This window comes from Thermobia domestica, chromosome 1, assembly GCF_964235325.1.
Source record: "Thermobia domestica chromosome 1, izTheDome1.hap1.1, whole genome shotgun sequence".
Classification (NCBI taxonomy): domain Eukaryota; kingdom Metazoa; phylum Arthropoda; class Insecta; order Zygentoma; family Lepismatidae; genus Thermobia; species Thermobia domestica.
Genome location: NC_137454.1, coordinates 299,986,256 through 300,004,392, shown reverse-complemented (window position 1 = coordinate 300,004,392; position 18,137 = coordinate 299,986,256). Strand labels below are relative to the sequence as shown.

The 18,137-nt window shown below is 35.4% G+C and overlaps 1 protein-coding gene across 4 annotated transcripts in view; it reads right to left on the bottom strand.

Annotated features, from left to right (window-relative positions):
* Window positions 1-18,137, bottom strand: part of LOC145661652 (cilia- and flagella-associated protein 298) — a 43,765-nt gene that overhangs the window by 12,989 nt on the left and 12,639 nt on the right. For 2 of the 4 annotated variants that reach the window (XM_081726978.1, XM_081726985.1), the window contains exons 2-4: window positions 12,512-12,675; window positions 4,744-4,979; window positions 1,237-1,407 (exon numbers count right to left, since the gene is read on the bottom strand). In XM_081726978.1, the coding sequence (XP_081583104.1) occupies window positions 1,237-1,407; window positions 4,744-4,979; window positions 12,512-12,650 (546 nt within the window). In that variant the 5' untranslated portion in view covers window positions 12,651-12,675. Of the gene's footprint in view, window positions 1-1,236; window positions 1,408-4,743; window positions 4,980-12,511; window positions 12,676-16,118; window positions 16,255-18,137 lie in introns of all 4 variants that reach the window. The other 2 variants (XM_081726982.1, XM_081726987.1) reach the window with 2 other exon arrangements.

Genomic DNA, 18,137 nt, shown 5'->3' with positions numbered 1-18,137 from the left:
AGTTTTAAGCCTCCTACTACTACGGAAAGGTCATGTTACAAAAGCTACTTCGTGGACATACATACGTTTAGTAGCATTTACCAGGACGTTTGTTCGTATCATGCTTTCTACTTAGGGATTATCAAAAGGAATATAGGCGCCAGATTGAAGAAACATATTAGAGAATCTCGTGAAGGAAGAAAAAAAAAACTGTATCATGTTTATCAGAACATACCAAAATCACTAAACATTCAATTCGAAATGTGGAAGTTTTACACCGAGTCTCTTTTAATATTGAAATAAACGTATTTGAAGCTTAATAAATTAGAACAAAGAACCCATTATTAAAGAAGGACAAGGGAAACACTCAAAAAGACTGGAATACTATTATTATTAATAACATTAACAAAAACAAATTTTAGGACGTCAAAAATATCTTCTTCAAATTTGTGTGGCTGCATAAAAATAACAAAATTCATAAATTATGGGTTGTACAGTCCGCAGCAAAAACCTGCAACGTGAGCATGTAAGTTTATTCTGAAACGACAAAGTCTTTTGTTCCAAAATAAATGTGCAGGGGAGGACGCCGAGGTTTCTCCTGGCGTGATTCGTGCCACTTAGACGTTATGTTGATTCCCTGCGCTGGTACGCGTAGTTTCATAATAAACTTACATGCTCATGTTGCAGTTTTTTGCTGCGTACTGTACTAGTTACTTTATTGGCAATAGTGTATAGTGTTAGATCTGGGAACCTGTACATTTAGAAATTTAAAGCACTCATCGGTTGATGGACATAACGAAGATTAGTACAAGAAGACACCATCGAGTGGCTCTTACAAAAAACAGATTTAGTGTATTTATATATTAATGGGCAAAGAGCTCTTAACTATATAGTTAGGTAAATAACTAGTTGTGGATTCCTCACAAAGATAGTTTAAAAAAATATCGTATCATTGTTAGTTGTATCAACCGTGTAAAGAGCTACACAGGAAAATAATTTAACCCCTCTTCTCTGACGAAGATTGGTCACTTGTGTAATTGAAATATAGTCTACAAACACGCATTGAAGAACATTACGGGAGAGTCATTGTATTATTATTATTAGTGAAAGTGAGTTCCATATGCTCAATAAGCAATTAGAAAGCACGATCTTTTCGCTGGAGTACTTGCATGGAACTTAATGAAACTCTAACACGTAAAAGATGCATTGCATATCAGAAAAACCGTCAACAATATTATCCTCAGATGTCGAACTCACCTCTAAAGATGCATGAGTGCCGCTCAAGTCTTCGTTATTTTCAAACTCCAAACGAATGGGATCGTAAGGTGGTAAATTCATTGGATAAACGATCATTACAGCTCCCCGAAGAATATCAAGAGCTTCCTTAATTGTTCTTTGTGTCAAATACACCTCTTTTTCTACTAGTTTCTGAAAATACATTGAGTAGAAAAAATTAAATATTTATAAAATATGCTTTTTATATGGTGCTACATACGGATTACCTAAGAATGGTTGTTCTCACATTAACTAAAAAGTTACGAATTTGCCATTCTAATCTTCTAAATCATATTAATCTATATGGTACATTAAAATTAATGTATAGATCTTTGTTCCCGAATTCCCGCCGGACCGCTGCACCAATTTTGATTATTTTTGGTATACGAGTAGACCCCGATGGCAGAACTTTCTGTGCCTTTCTGCGATGAGCTTTAGTAAGTCAAAAATTTTCTGCAGGAATTCTGCAAAAATTTTCTGCAGAAGAAAAACTTGTGATTGTTAAAAATGCGCTTTACGTGACGTAAAAACAGTTCAAACTATATTTATGTGAGTAGTCCGCGCATTTAAGACATCTACACATAGCGGGCATGTTTTTATACTTTTCTGTTGACTATTTTCTATTTTCTCTGGCAGTGCGATCACATCGCGGCATGTTCTGCTATGGGGAGTAGACCATGGCCAAACTTAAGTTTTTGTCATATTATTTCGATTAAAATGCGTATACTAAGGGGAGAGTGGGGGGTCACAATTAATGCAAAAGATTGATAATCTTACAATCTTATCAATTTAGGGAGATGAAACTTGGTACATAAATTCTTCATTTAAAGTAGGTGTACCTCACACAATTGTTTCGAAAGTTCCCATTTTAAGCGGATAACGGGTATTTATATATAGGATGTCCAAACGAGAAGGCCAGATTCAATGTCCCCCAAAAATTTTACTTTTAGAAAATGGACAATACTTTTACATAATTACATCTCGCAAATGTTCCGAATTAAGAATAAAGAATAATGTCTGTTATGTATTCCACGACCTGCTCTGCAGTACTGCACTTTCTCGATGAAATTCATAATCACTTTTTCACACATACGCCTATCAAGGTCACTAATGACACGTTTAATTTCATCTTTAAGTTCTTGCACTGCTCTCTGTGTTTATTTGCCTAAACCTGTGATTTCAGAAATCCTCAAAGAAAGCACTTACAAAGAGTAACGTCATATGACCACGATGGTCAGTTATGATCACTGTTGCGAGCGAGTATTCAGCTTGAGAATTTCTCACGACGAGAAGCAATTATTTCATGGGAAGAGTAGCAAGTAGCGCCATCTTGTTGAAACCACATGGCTTATTGTTCAAATTCAACATTCTTAAATCGGAACGTTTGCTGTTGTAAACATGTAAAAATAGTCAATTTTCTAAAAACATTGCGACTTTTTGGACATACTAAATCCGGTTTTCTTGTTGGGACACCTTTTATATAAAAATCTATGTATGTATGTTCCACTATAGCTCTAAAATGCCTGCAGTAATTTCAACTAAATTTAGTATACATATCACTTACGATCTGGAAAAATACTGTACGGATAACACACATATATAGCACGCATATGGGGGTGAGAGGAGGGACACGTGTAAAAATAATCGAAAACGACTAATACTAGTGTCAAATCCATAGTTTTTGGGGTCGTTGAGATGAATAGTGACACTCCAGAATCCAAGCTCAATTTCTATCGGCCCAAGGATTGAGAAGGGATGACAAATAAGAAGTCCAAAATGACCGAGATTAGTATCGAGTCCATAGTTTTCGGGGTCAATAAAACGGCTCATCCTATTGAAATTTCTTTTGAAACACAGTACCTACCTCAAGCTGAGTTTTTTAACATGTCTTAGATTAAAGGCCGTATCCTAATGAGATAGGATGTTCAAAATTTAAGGCCGAAAGAAAACTTCATTGAAATGCATGTCCTAAGGGGAATGGGAAGAGGGTTCCGCCCGAAGAACAGGCATTTCAGCATATTTAACAAGAAAGATGAGTCGTATGCCAATCGATAGATCTTAGTGAGCTGAACACAATGATATAAGCGTGCAAATCCTTATGAGTTGTTTTCGAGAAAAGCGACTTTTTCTTGTAATCGCGAAAATTCACTATAGAATAAGCATGCCACCTATTTTAAGATGAAACTGCTACTGAACTATACTATCAGCAATCTTTCATTACGATACTAGAGAAACAATAGTACTGTGAGCACAGTACGTTTAATGATATATATCCTAAAATTACAATTAACTCTTAAACCTTAATTTTTGTTTAACTACAATATTATTTGAAGATTCGACAAATATCAATTCATAGATTACATCAAGCGGAATAAAATTAGATGTTCGAGAGTATATTTTCGTACGTGGTTAAAAAAAAAAAAAAAAAAAAATAAAAAAATAAAAAAAAAAAAAATTGAAGTTTCTTGCCAATAATAATTGATACATTTTATTCTAATAGAACAGATCATTTTTATATTTCTACATATAATTTATCTATATCTATCTATCTGTCTATATAGGATTAGGAATTAGATTTCTGGGCTTTCGACATTTATGGCCATGTTAGTCCAACACCTATGATGGATGACGTTTCTTGGCGATCGAATTAGCTGGGAAATTGCGGAGAAAGAAAGGAATGGGGAAGGAAGGAAGCAGCCTGCGACCATTGTTAGGTACCATCCCGGCATTTGCCTGGTGTGAATGAGTAAAACCTAGAAAATCTCACTTAGGATGGTTGGTCTGGAAAAACTCACTCAGGATTCGACCGAGTGACCTCACAGGCAATCAAATTCGGGATTGCTCGCATCAAAGGCGAAAGCGTTAGCGTATACGCTCCCGGGGCTACTATCTCTCAACATATATAAGTATATAGACAGATACTGCAAAGTAGCAGATTGTACCTATTGTTGTTCGTTTTCTCTTAACGGTGACACATATACCTGCAATTATTTGAAATTAACGGTTAGTTCATTAAGAACATACTCAATTAGCCCCCGTAACTAAGGTATGTTCATTAACTTTCAGAGATACAAAATGGGTATATGCATGGTGTCAGTGTCTGGGTTCCGTTCCAATTAGTGACACAAGACAATATTGTTGAATCATTCACCTATTCTATGTTTTGATTCATCCATGCATCATCATGCTCTTGCATTGAGTTGCTAAATATTGTCCTCTTGCACACCTTTTCAATTTACAAATTAATCCACAACTATGCTTGAAATTGAATAAAAATAGTTTAAATTCAAGCTGATTCATTCAAACAAAATTGTCTAAACAGTACATGTAGGCAAATAAAACCGATATTTTTGTTCATAATTAAGCATAGAACATACTATACAACTTTATTTAGAAGTATCATTAGAGGAAAATGTCTTAACTTAAATTTCCTTAGTCTATTAATAATTAAATAAAAGCGTTTTGATCCAGTCATAGAATTATACTTACTTTTGATACCATTGCTTTTACTTCTTCTATAGCTTTTTTGATAACGTCCTGCATTTTCTCATTGGGTTGGCGGCCATTTCTTCTACCAAGTTCGTCTTTGTTGAATGTCCATCCTCCACTAGGCACGCACCTTTCTCCCCATTCATCTTTTAAATGCAGCTCTTCTATTTGTTCGTCTGTTAATCCCATCATATTGGCTGGTAATATTGTCCCATGTTGAGCCAAGAATTCCATTTCTGCATTTGCAATTAAAATAAAATGATACATTTAAAATACTTAAGAACTGCCAAAGCAATACTATAACTAACTCACTCTTTGGCCTATGGAACCCGGAGGTTCAATGTCGCGATCACAAAGCTCTCCATTGACTTCTATCTGTGAGATCCATCTTAATAGTGTCCTTCTATCTGCGCCTAGGTCTTCCTAATGGTCGTTTTCCGATTGGATTTCCAGTTAAAACTTTGAAAGCGTTCCTACTTTCGTCCACTCTGGCTACATGCCGTGCCCACCTGGGCCTCTTAGATTGATGCCCCTAACAGTGTATGGTAAATAGTATGCATTATGCAGTTCCTCGTTATGAAGTTTCCGCCATTCCCCATTCCTGTGACTCTTGGGTCCGAATATTCGTCTCAGGATCTTGTTCTCAAATACTTTCAGTCTACGTTTTTCTCTCAAAGCAATAACCATGTTTCGCAACCATACAGAACAACAGTTATGATTATGATTTTATATATTTTAAATTTCAAATTCCTGGACATAATTCGCGGCGTCAAAAGATATTGAACTGATAGTAAGTTCGTATAAGTTGTATGTTCGTATGCAAGTTGATGATACAAATATGCCGTTTGCGTCATTCGATTATTCTCACGTTCCTGATGAACAATTACCATGGTGTCACTCTTTCCTGCCCTTAGGGCATGTGTGGTCACGTCATCAATATGGCCGCCGCTTCAAACGACTTAACACGTGTTATCTTGAGAACTGCTTATCCAATTTTTAATCTATTCGCGTCAAATGAAAAGTTTAATTTCAAGTTAAAAATTATGTTCAGTGATATTTTTTCATACAAGCGATAATTAAAAATGTACGAGGGACTTTATATATTTTCCGAAATCGATATTTGTGTTTTTTGGCAAATTACAGAGAAATTGTCAGGTTTGCGGAAACATGTTACAGGGCATAAATTTTAGTGTAGTTTAAGATCTTTTATTTGCTGTAAAGAAAATCAAAATCGTTCTATCAAGTCTCGAGGTATGGGTATAAGAATTAGTTAAAAAAAGAAAAAAGAAAAGCTCGTAAATGCTTGTCACTATTCAGTTGCAGATGTCATGAAGAAGACTCCATGTTGAAGATGGTCATATCATTAGGATAACCAAAATAAAGACAATGCAACTAACATAACAGCGCCAGACGGATTTGCGTGATGTGCTGGTACGTTAACAAGTTTTTGTTGTGATACGTTTTCTTTTTAATTTAGATGGAATTATGCATCTGTGCAGTAACAATAGCACGTTAACTGAAATTTTGAAGATTCTACCAAAACCTGGTACTTCTCCAGGAGAAATGCAAGAGCCTTCGGACTCGAATGAGCAAAGAAAAGAACTAAAACTTATCCCACGCGAAAGGGGCTTCTCAGTTGCTTTAGTTGATGGAATGCGAGAGCTACAGGCTCTAAGTAAAGGGCCAATCGTGAAGAAATGCCAGGATTTATCAGAAAAATTCACAAAACTAATTATTAAAAAATACTTGGGCTTCCACGAAATGCATCTGATATTTGATAGGTAAGAACACAAATCCATTAAGAATCAAATGAGACAGAAAAAACTTCAAGGCATGACTTCAGTTTAATATAGGATTGTAGACAGTACAATGATAGCAAACATAACCATGAAAAAACTTGTTTTGCACATAAGCACTAAAGTTGAGTTAATATGCTATTTATCAGAGAAAATAATTTCATATGCTAAATGTTCTCAGAAAAAACTTGTAACTGCATGACGTACAAATGTAGTTGTAACTCACTGCAATTTGGAATACCTAAATAGCACTCAGGAGGAAGCAAATACCAAGATAATTCTTCTCTCTGTAGATGCAACACAAAGAAGCGCTACAACGCTTTATATATTTGCTCAAGATACCGATATCTTAATTTTAGCATTAAGGCATTACTCAAGACTTCCCACAAACTCCTACTTTATACCGTCTCCACAGAATTGTGTAGCTTTGTCAGATATTTACCACATCCTCGGTGCTACAAAAGCGTCTGCACTTCCAGCGTTACATGACCTCTCTGGATGTGACAGTACTGAATATTTATTCGGCAAATGAAAAACATTATTGGAAGGCATTTAAAAACTCTAATAAAGAGACTCTCTTTGCACTATAGAATCTTGGAAGGCAAAAACTTTCTGCTACACTAATAGATCAGTTTGAAGCATTCATCTGTCAAATTTGTCAACCAGCAACAAAAATTACTTCTTTTGCGGAGCTTCGTTGGAATATGTTCAGAAAAATGAAGACAAATTGGAAGAAAGTACCTCCAACTCGAAACTCATTCATACCCGCTCTCCAGAGAGTAAGCTACCAAACGACTGTATGGAATCAAAGATGATAAAGTTAAGCCTTGTATACCTTTGTCAGTGGCCATGGTTGGTGTGAAGAAAATTGGGATATTAAACCTATGTACTGCGAATTACGTACCTTGTGCGCCAGAATCTATTTTAAAGTTAGTACGTTGCACATAAACTAGAAGTAAGTACAATGTTCAGTGCAAGTGTTCAGCAAATAAACTTCCCTGTACTGAAATGTGTGAGTGTAGTGCGAATGAATTTTGTTGTAATAAATTTAAGAGTGAATCCTCATATCTACATGACGATGTTAGCTTTATGAGTTTGATCAATAAATAAAGAGTGGTACCTAAGGTTGACCATGTGCAATGTGTGTAGTGGTTTCACTATTGAGTGGTATTATTTCTTCGGAAATAGAAAGGTACCTCGTCAGCAGGGATGAAGAATAAAAGTTATTTTTGTATTACATATTTTCTTTATGTGCAATATATATGAAAAAAAAATGTAACTGAGTGCGCCAGTAACTGCTATTGTGACTTAATTAATTGTTTGTATGGAGGGTTGAAACGGAAATAAATATAAGTTTATTTAAAGGTAATTTGTTACTGATTCATGTGCTATTATCCAATAGATATTTTAAATAATTTTTTTTAATAATTCAGCAATTCGTATCTTTCACGATATCTTGAATGAACACAGTATGTACAAATTTGATGGTGTACTGAAAAGGTTCGGCCTTACTGCCATCGGCTGTAGCATTTAAATTAGATTTTCAATTCTACATTTCGGTTACGGTCGAGTGATCAGTTTGAGACGGTCGCCCTTCGGAGTCGGTTTGTATTGGGACAGTGGCCGGAATTTAAAGTATGGATTGCGTTATTGAAGAGCGAAATGCCGCAAGCAGGTGGCCTCATTCATGGCTTTATAGAAGCAGTATCTATGTAGGTAACCAAATTAGTTGCAATGTTATGGTACCAGCAACTACGCATATCTTTACTTTTGTTGTTCTAATGATGTGACCATCTTCAACATGGAGTCTTCTTTATGGCATCTGCAACTGGGCAGTGAGGAGCATTTACGAAGATTTTTACTTATGCCCATACTTCGAGACTTAATGGGCCGATTTTGATTTTCTTTACAGCAAATTTATGTTATGTTATGTTATGTATGTAACATGTTTCGTAAACCTGATAGTTTCTTTGTAATTTGCCAAAAAACACAAATATTGATTTCGGAAAATATATAAAGACCCTCGTACATTTTTAATTATCGCTTGTATGAAAAAATATCACTGAACATAATTTTTAACTTGAAATTAAACTTTTCATTTGACGCAAACAGAATTAAAATCAGTTGAGCAGTTCTCAAGATAATACGTGTTAATTAGTTTGAACTGGCGGCCATATTGGTGACGTCACCACACGCGTCTTAAGGACAGGAAAGAGTGACACTATGGTAATTGTTCATCAAGAACGTGAGAATAATCGAATGTCGCAAACGGCATATTTGTATCATCAAACTGCACACGAAAGCGATTTTTCCGACAATTAAGCTCCTACTATAAATTCCGTGCTTTTAGTCGACATTTAATTTCTTCACGAATATGGTTTTGGTCTATTAATATTGATCCTAGATATTTGAAAGTATCCATTTTATCGATAGTATTATTTGATATTTTAATGCGTCCATAATTTGCAGTATTACGACTCCGATGAACTTCCACGTATTTCGTTTTCTCTCCATTTACTTCAAAAGCCGTGTCCCTACAAGCGTTTAATAAGACCAATGCGTTTCTTTCTATTGTTCTCCTATCGCTTCCTATTAAATTCGCGTCATCAACATACGCCATAACTTGTGAATACCATTCAGCTCTAGGCCCTGGTTGCTATCTTTGATTTTCCTTATTGCATACCCCAGAACAAATAATAATGGCGACAATATATCTCCTTGTTTCAGGCCATTCCCGATGTGAAAGCTGGTGGACAAGAATTTTTCTACTCGGACTTTACTTTAGGATTAACTTAAACATATCTTAATTAATCTAACTAGTTTTTTCCGCACTTCAAATTTTGCAGGAATGTTGTACAATATACTATAATAAGAAGCAATAAAGAAGTAATGCAGGAATTACTACTAAATAATGTAGTCGCTTAATATAAGAATATTTTATTTGTACGTAGTATGTGCATCACTGTTAGGAGTACGTGTGTAGCTATTAGGGCTATATGTGTGTCACTGTTGAGAGAATATAAACAATAATAGACATAATAAGCTCCATCAGAATAGCAACGAATAATATACTTTTTGACTCCATAAAAACTATTTTCAACGAACTTAAAAAGTTCGTTACTGACTTCTCTATGTCTGTGTGTGTGTGTGTCTGTCTGTCTCTTTGTTATTTGCGATTTTTTCAATTTTGAACCCTGCATTCTATACAGCATCAAAAATTATTAAAGAATGTGATTAAATTTTTCGTGTCACTATTACCGTTTCCGAGATATTGGCCATAAAACAGCCGATTTCCAGAGATTTAAGGAGCCATATCTCGGGAACTGTAAGTCATAGAGAGATCATATTGGTGTTGAACAATATCTAAAAGGATGGTGAATATGTTTGTACCAAATAGCAACCGGTGGCCACTGTCCAATGGCCAGTGGCCACCAATTAATATCGATACCAAAATGTTTTCCATGCTCTTAGGTATTGACTAACCAATATAATCTCTCTATGACTTACCGTTCACGTGATATTAGCCAAAAAGGCCAATTTCTAGATATTTAAGGAACCATAGCTCCGGAACCATAAGTTGTAGAGAGATGATATTGATGTTGATCAATATCTAAAAGGATGGTAAATATTTTGGTATCAAATAGTAACCGGTGGCCACTGTCCAATTGGCCACTTGATTGGCCAATGACCAGTTGGTCAGTAGCCACCAATTATTATCCATACCAAAATGTTTATCATACTCTTAGGTACTGATTAACACCAATACCATCTCTCTACGACTTACTGTTCCCGTGATACTGGTGAAAAATGGACAATTTCTAAATATTTAAGAAGCCATAGCTCCGGAACCGTAAGTCACACAGAGATCATATTGGTGTTGATCAATACCTAAGATGATGGTGAACATTTTGGTACCAAATAGTAATCGGTGGCCACTGATTAACTGTCTACTGGCCAACTGGCTACCGTTCTCCAGATATTGGCCAAACAAGTTCGGATTTCGGGAGATTTAAGGAGCCATGTCTCAGGAACCGCGAGTCATAGAGAGATGATATTTTTGCTGATTTTTGCGAAAAAGAGAAGAAGATGCGGATAAAAATATTTACTTTTACATCTAGGAACAATCACAGTTATTTTTTTCGCTCCGTCTCTCCATTCTTTTTAAGTTCGTTCTGATGGTCTTGGAGCATTCTCAACTTTTTTTTCTAAAACTGCGCATGAGCATTTTCCCTCGATCTTGTCATTTTCTTCAGCTTGATGTGATCTAACGATTGATATTGGAACACTACTGTAGTTAAACAAAAATAAAAGTTTAAAAGTTCACATTTTTTTAACTATATCTCATTAATAAAACTTTATACTATCGTTTTGCTTTGTGTCATAATGAAAGGTTTCTTATTTATTTATTTATATGTCTATCTCTGGGCATTACTTGCATCTATAGCTTTAAGCCAGTCACGTAGGAAGGATGACGTCTCTCGGTGAGCACACTATCCCGGGAAAAAAAAGGAAGCGGCCTAGGACTTGCATGTTAGGTGCCATCCCGGCAGTTGCGTGGTGTGAATGAGGATAATCCCGGAAAAACTACCTCATTCAGGATGGTTGGCCTGAAAAAGCTGTTACACCCTTTCGACTGAGTGTCCCACCGGAAATCGAACCCGGGACTGCTCGTACCAACCCCCAGAGACTACGCTACGCAAGGCCACTAATGAAAGGTTTGATTAATGTGTATTTCAGTATGTTTCATCTTTATAGGTGGGGTGGGTATCGTACATTATCGACTGTTAGGTTTACAGAAAAATACTTTTTTTTCTATTTTTTCGATAACTACGCATGAGGATACAATCATTCATGCAATTTTCTTCAGTTCAATGGAAGCTATCGATTTGTATATTTCTCATTTATGGACATTTTTTCTGTTAAATGCTAATAACAATGTAAAGTATATTATTAAAAAAGAATTATTTATTTTAACAATCTGAATTGCTCTGGTTACGAAGGTGATTAGCGAGATATTCTATCATTTTTATGTAGAAGCTACTCGAATGTTGAAAGCGGCTAGTGAAACTCTATTCGTTTAATTTTCAAAATGTACTACAAAAGCCCTTTAATATTTAATTTCGGTGATTATGGAGGACAAAGATGATGTGGAATTTCGTTCTCATGCTCTTCCAATCATGACAAAATAGTCATAATGTGAGAATTGCAGCGTTATACAATTGGCAATATTACGCTCAGTAGAAAGCAATGTATACATCAGAATCTACACGGTCGTTCACAATTTCACAATATATCAATGCTTCCAAATAATATAGGGTCATTTGCCCTAGATAAGTCAACTAGATGGGCACCAACAATTTGTTTTCTTTGGAAACCTGTGAAGTGAGGATGGACAAGATATCTAAACAACACAGCAGTATGAAGTTCTCAAACACGCTGATGAATGAAAGCTGAGCAGGAACTGCACTATATAGAAAGTAAAGACGAGCATTAGTGGAATATTGTTACTTTTACAATGAGAAAGGAGATGCAGTAGGCATTTTTAATTTACACTACTTTGTTCAATTTCTGCATTTATTCCGAAAGTATACTCTACGCTGTGAACTTCAGCTTCAAAATGAAATTTAAAGCTTTGTCTACTTTTCCATCTATGGGTACCTCTGCCGAGAAATAATAGTACACTGTTCGATTCTACATACTGTACCAAACACACTGTACTTCTTTTACAGCTCTTATGATGACAGGCAAGTTACAGGGCAAAATGTGGTGCTGTATTAGAATTAATTAAAAATGATTTTATGAAATAAATATTAAGTGACAGTATTGTGCAACGAATAAACCTAAGTGTTATAATTCATAGCATTCTTTTAACAGAGCAACTTTTCTTAATCTTTTCTAATTGCCTTTACCAAAATTGAAAACAAAATGAAATCCGAACATGAAAGTCTTGTAAATTTTCTACGGATACTTACCACTGCATATTCGACTGATTTTTAACCTTCCGTTGTATATTACTGTAACATCGATAACAGTGTCTTCAACAGACGCATCCGTAGTTGCTTTGTATAGGAATTGGCTTTCATCGCCCTTTTTTATGTGTAACTTCACCATTTTCTAATTAGGTAGATTAACTTATCTGTAAAATACACAAATGGAAATTACTATTGGTATACAGAAGGATATTTAGTCATTACAGAGGTCATGACAGATATTTAGTCATTACAGAGATATTTAGTCATTACTGTAATGACATATTTAGTCATTACAGTCATTACATTTAGGATATACAGAAGAATAAAACAAGAAGAATATTTAGTCATTCAAGAATTAAATAACTTTATCAAATAAATATATTTTCCTCGTGAACCTTTGATTCATGACAACACACATACATAGCCTTCAAAACATCGTTAATTATTTTAATATAAAAGTTTATTTCTTAGTTTATAGGCTATTTTAAAATTTTATCATCCTACGATTATGCACTAAGGCTAAGGAAGACGATAATGATGAAATGGATGATGATGGAATGCGAAAGAAAACCGGAAAACCCCCGAGAAAACCCACGCACACGGTGTTTGTCCACCAGAAAAGCTTACTTGGCGGAAGTTTGGATTGAATCATCGACACTACGCGCCAGAGGTGAACGGTCTACTACTGAGCTACCTCAGCTCCGTAAAAATTTCTGCAACAATTACTAATTCAATCTTTCATTTGAAAAAAAAAAATCCTTTAAATTTCATTAAATATATGGTAAAGCAGTGGCGTGTTTGGGATTCTGTTACGGAGGAGGGTTTGCTATGCACAATACGGGGATGCAGGGTGGACGCAATTGTTCACCTGAGTTTGAGAATTAAATATATTTTAATTTATGCATAAATTGAAGTTTTAATGGTAAGAATTGCAAACCGGTGAATCTTACGTGATACAATACACACAAAATTTAGCAGTGAATCTAACCTTTTATTCTATTCATAGAAGAAAAAGGAAGCATACTCTTGGCCTACATAATTTACCGAGCTACTTATTCCTCTCTCTTCATTTTCTTTAATTCAAACATTTTACCTTTCTTTATAACTGAACGATGTAAATATTCCTTTGCCATAATAACAAAACTTCCGTTGTCTTGATATCCGTGCAAGTTGGTGTGGAACACCAGGCTTGCTTATCAGCTACTCTTAGTTTTGGTGTCACTGCCGACAGCCGACTTGAATCACAACTAACAACGGTCGAAAGTATGATTGGAGAAACGAAAGAGAGTAACAACTAAGAAAAAGTAACAGAAAAGTAGAATGGACGAAAGAAAGGAAAAAGAACGCAGTTCTTAAATGGATGAAATTTGACAAACACAGTATCATTTCTGAACAAAGAGCATAAGAAAACGGAAAGTCAATGAAATTCTTAAAAAGGGTAAGTAAGATTATTGTTGTACGTGGAATGCGAAAAACTAACAAATTTATTTGGGGAGGCTTGAGCCCGATAGTCTCCTAAATACGCCACTCTGGTAAAGGAAAAGAAAAGTTAAAACGAATTATATCAGAATTTAGGGAACAAGATGAAATTCCGTTTGAATGGCTAAAAATTCTAATAATTTCCGAGTAACGAAAATTAGATGAAAAGTCAAATACGGAGGCAGATATTATTGGAATAATTAATAAAAGAACGAAGAAAGAAACAAGAGACTTTCTTAGCTTTATATGAGAGTTCGTTTCATTTGACTATAATCTTCATGTGGTAAGTTAATATTTACTCTTGCCATATTCCTTACGAAGTTCGAAGGCAAAGCTCGTATTAACAACACAGGGCTACGAAAAAGGAAAAAAAAAAAATGTCGGGGGTTTTAATGAATCGAGGAAGCCATTAATACTTTTAGCATGCTGATTACAGAGATGAAGGCAGATTACTTTTATTTGTTTTTATTTATTTATTAATCGTCAATATTTCTGTTTATTTCACTGAACAGCAAATGTACAAAAACGACTAGTCATTCCAAAACCACACGCAACATACATTTGAAAATACTATTTAACATCTAATTAATAGAAATACTGAGAATATTATGCAGTACAATAAAATACAGGATGAGGCAATGTAATATAAGACATGTACAGGTCAGTCACTCAACGGGTTTCTACTTGTCATAAATATTGTGCCTGAGAGATTGTCTCCTATGTTCTGGAACCACACATTCTCTCTTAGGTAACCAGCAATAGTCTGCCATTATAGCTTCATTTCATTTTCCTTCATTACGACATCTCATCACCTTGATGTCCTGATGGAAGCTTTCTCCGTATTCATCATTGAAATTATCGAGGCAGGCAGGGAAGAAATCCAGGTGACTATACAGAAAATGAATTTTAATGCTTATATTGCATCCTAATTTGTGGAAATTTGTTAAAATATTGCATGCTGTTTACAATATTTTTGAAATGAAAGTGATTTCTACTTCTCAAGAAGCAGCCCATCACGGGATACGGACAAAATCTCGCGGCCGAAACATCGCCGCCCAAAACCTCGCGTTGCCAAAACCTCACCTGCAGCTTAATAAAAATTCAGTTTAGTATAACAATATCTGCTGCTTTGCTTATAAGTAAAAAGAAAAAAAAGAAGAGCTTGGTGTGGTGAGAGTAGGGGCGCCGAAATCCCTAGCTACGGCTCTGTATATATATATATATATATCCCACTCCCCCTCCCTTTTCTTGTGCCGACAAAGTGAAATTATAAAAGACATCCTAGGCTCGAACCTCATCTATGTTGAAAATTTGATTGAGATTGGTAGGATGGCTCAAGAGGTATAATGTAACAAACATAGTCATTTAATTTTTATATATATAGATTTCCAAAGCATGCATTAGAATTTTTCTTGTCATTATTTTAATGTAGTTATGTGTTATTACTAAATATATACATATAGTAATATATAGAACATTCTACATTGAAGAAATCGTCGTGAAGAGGATTTATCCTGACGACATTTCTTCCCAGGCGACACTACGTCTCGCTTAATTTAGACCAGGCGAGAATCTGTGTCGCGAGATCATTACAACGAGGTTTTGGTCAGGCGAGATTTTGGGTATGGCGATATTTTGGGGCGCGAGGTTTTGGAAGACGAAGTTTTGGCAAGGCGAGGTTTTGGGTGGCGAGGTTTTGGCCAGGCGAGGTTTTGGCCCCGCGAGATTTTGGCCCGCGACGTTTTGGGCGGCAAGATTTTGTCCCGCGAGGTTTTGGCCAGGCGAGGTTTTGGTCCGCGAGGTTTTGTACCCAAACCGCCCATCACATTTTTAAATCTTATCCAAACCTCTACATCTTTGTGTGTCATCAGAATTTCAAAGTACGCATCTTTCATTAATGTTATTTCTGAGGGCCTACGAAGATGTTTTCCTTTAGCTTAGCCTCAATACAAATGAGAAACTGGAACATATGTACTTAAAGCAGATTCCATCTTGATTCAGTGTTTTGACAAATTGCTTGATAAAGCTAATCCTAACAAGTAAGAACGGAAGAATATGTTGCGATTTACCAAACTATCCCTTATGATACCTAACAGATGCTACAGAGTACATAAAAATTAAAACTTACCTTGTGGCTAATTTAGTCTTCCCTCTTTAAAATTTAATAATGATCAATATTTCGGCTCGCTCTGTTGCCTTGAATAAAGTTTATGTTAGCCGAAATATCATTGAAGTTACATGTTGTTACTAGTTGGTTCCTTATTCTATAAAAGAAAAAATACAAGTAAAAAAAGCCCCAAATATTCTGTAATACACTCGTTTATGTCAATTCTACAACTTGAGATTTTTTTTAATATCCGATTACTCTCTTAGAATTTAAGAGTGTTTTTTATGTTATATTCCAGCTAACATACAATACAGCTCGTAATATTTTCCTGCTTGTTCATGGCCACAGAGTGATCCCAAACATTGATCATAATTAAATTTTAAAGAGAGAAGACTGGATTGGGCACAAGATAAGCTTTTTAATATTCCTTGTGAGTTTCTTTTCATCATGATTCAAACGGGACAGGACGTTTGGGCGCCGCCATTTGGGCGCGGACGTTTGGGCGCAAAGCCGTTTAGGCGCCAGACGTTTGGGCGCGAGGTACATAGTAAAAATCACAATTTACGACATATAAAGTAAGCTAGGCACTGAAAACTAAGCGCCAATCAAGATATATACATTTCCTACACTTCTATCTTTATCTCACCTCATTTACCTTTCTATTTTCTATCTCTATCTTATTTATTCATCTAAATTAAATGCGTTTGTGGCATTTGTTGCCTAACCTCGTCATGGATTGATTTTTCGCTTGTTCACGATTCTTGTACTTCTGATCTAATTTTTGTATTATATAAGAAAGCTAGGAAATAAAGGAATCAGACGAACTGTTAATTTTCTTAATGTTAATTAAAACATATTGATTTAATTTTTGTATTTTTTTTAAAGAAAGTTAATAATTACATATTTATGAATATTAAAATTTGTTTTCTTTCGTATTACGTTTGCCAAACTCTTCTCTTCCTTAAGTCCAATAAAGAACTACCAATAAAAGATTGCAGCGTAGTCGCTAACACTCTCACCTTCGGTGCGATCGGTCCCGGGTTCGATTCCCGGTGGGGGCACTCGGTCGAAAAAGTGTAACACGCTCTTTCAGGCCAGCCACCCTGAATGAGGTTTTCCTGGGTTTTCTTCATTCACACCAGGCAAATGCCGGGGTGGTACCTAATTTATAGGTCCAGGCCGCTTCCTTCCTTCCCCAATCCTTTCTTCCTTCCCTTTCCCCGGATAGCGTGCTCCCTCAAACGTGACGGGCTAAATGGCCTTAGATGCCGAGAGCCCAGAAATCTAAAAATCCTATATCCTAATCGAGTTGAGGGAAAGATATTTTGCATACATGGTGTCTAAGACATATTTTGCATACAGGATGTCTAACACATTGAGTTTAGGAACTGTAGTATGCCGTATTTCTGGTATCACTTTTTTTTATTAACATTCCAATATAAAAATCAAAACTTAACACACATTTTTTTCGTCCCATTGTAAGCATTTAATCTGCATTAAAGAAAGTGGCGAAAGAAAAAAAAAAAAACAAACCAACGATTTCAAAGTGAAAAATAATAGTTAAGTGTACATATATTGGTCATTTAGCCACTAGAAATGTGTTTGACATTCACACTTATTGCGTAACTACAGCAGAAGGCCTGCTTTAAGTTTTTTAATGGAATAGGCTCACTATGTATGTAATGTAGTCAATCATATGTAGTCTGGTCGACTTACATTTGGCTTGAAAAGTTATCAAATAAAAAGCACACTTAACTTTCGTTGAAACTTAAATTTACAAAATTTAATTGTTAATTCAGTTTTTATAATTTTGAAATTCCAGTATTTCTATTTGGTCTAGGAATTAATTCGTGCGGTTTTTAATAAAAATTGAAGCTTTATTTCAAAAACAAAGTAAATGAATACGTTAACAAAAATATTGTCCATCGCTAGCCACTACTTTCTCCCATCTTTCAGGCAATTTACGGATTCCGTGTCGAAAGAATTCCTCATCTTTTGACGCAATCTAATCAAAGATCCATTTTTCGATATTTTCTGAAG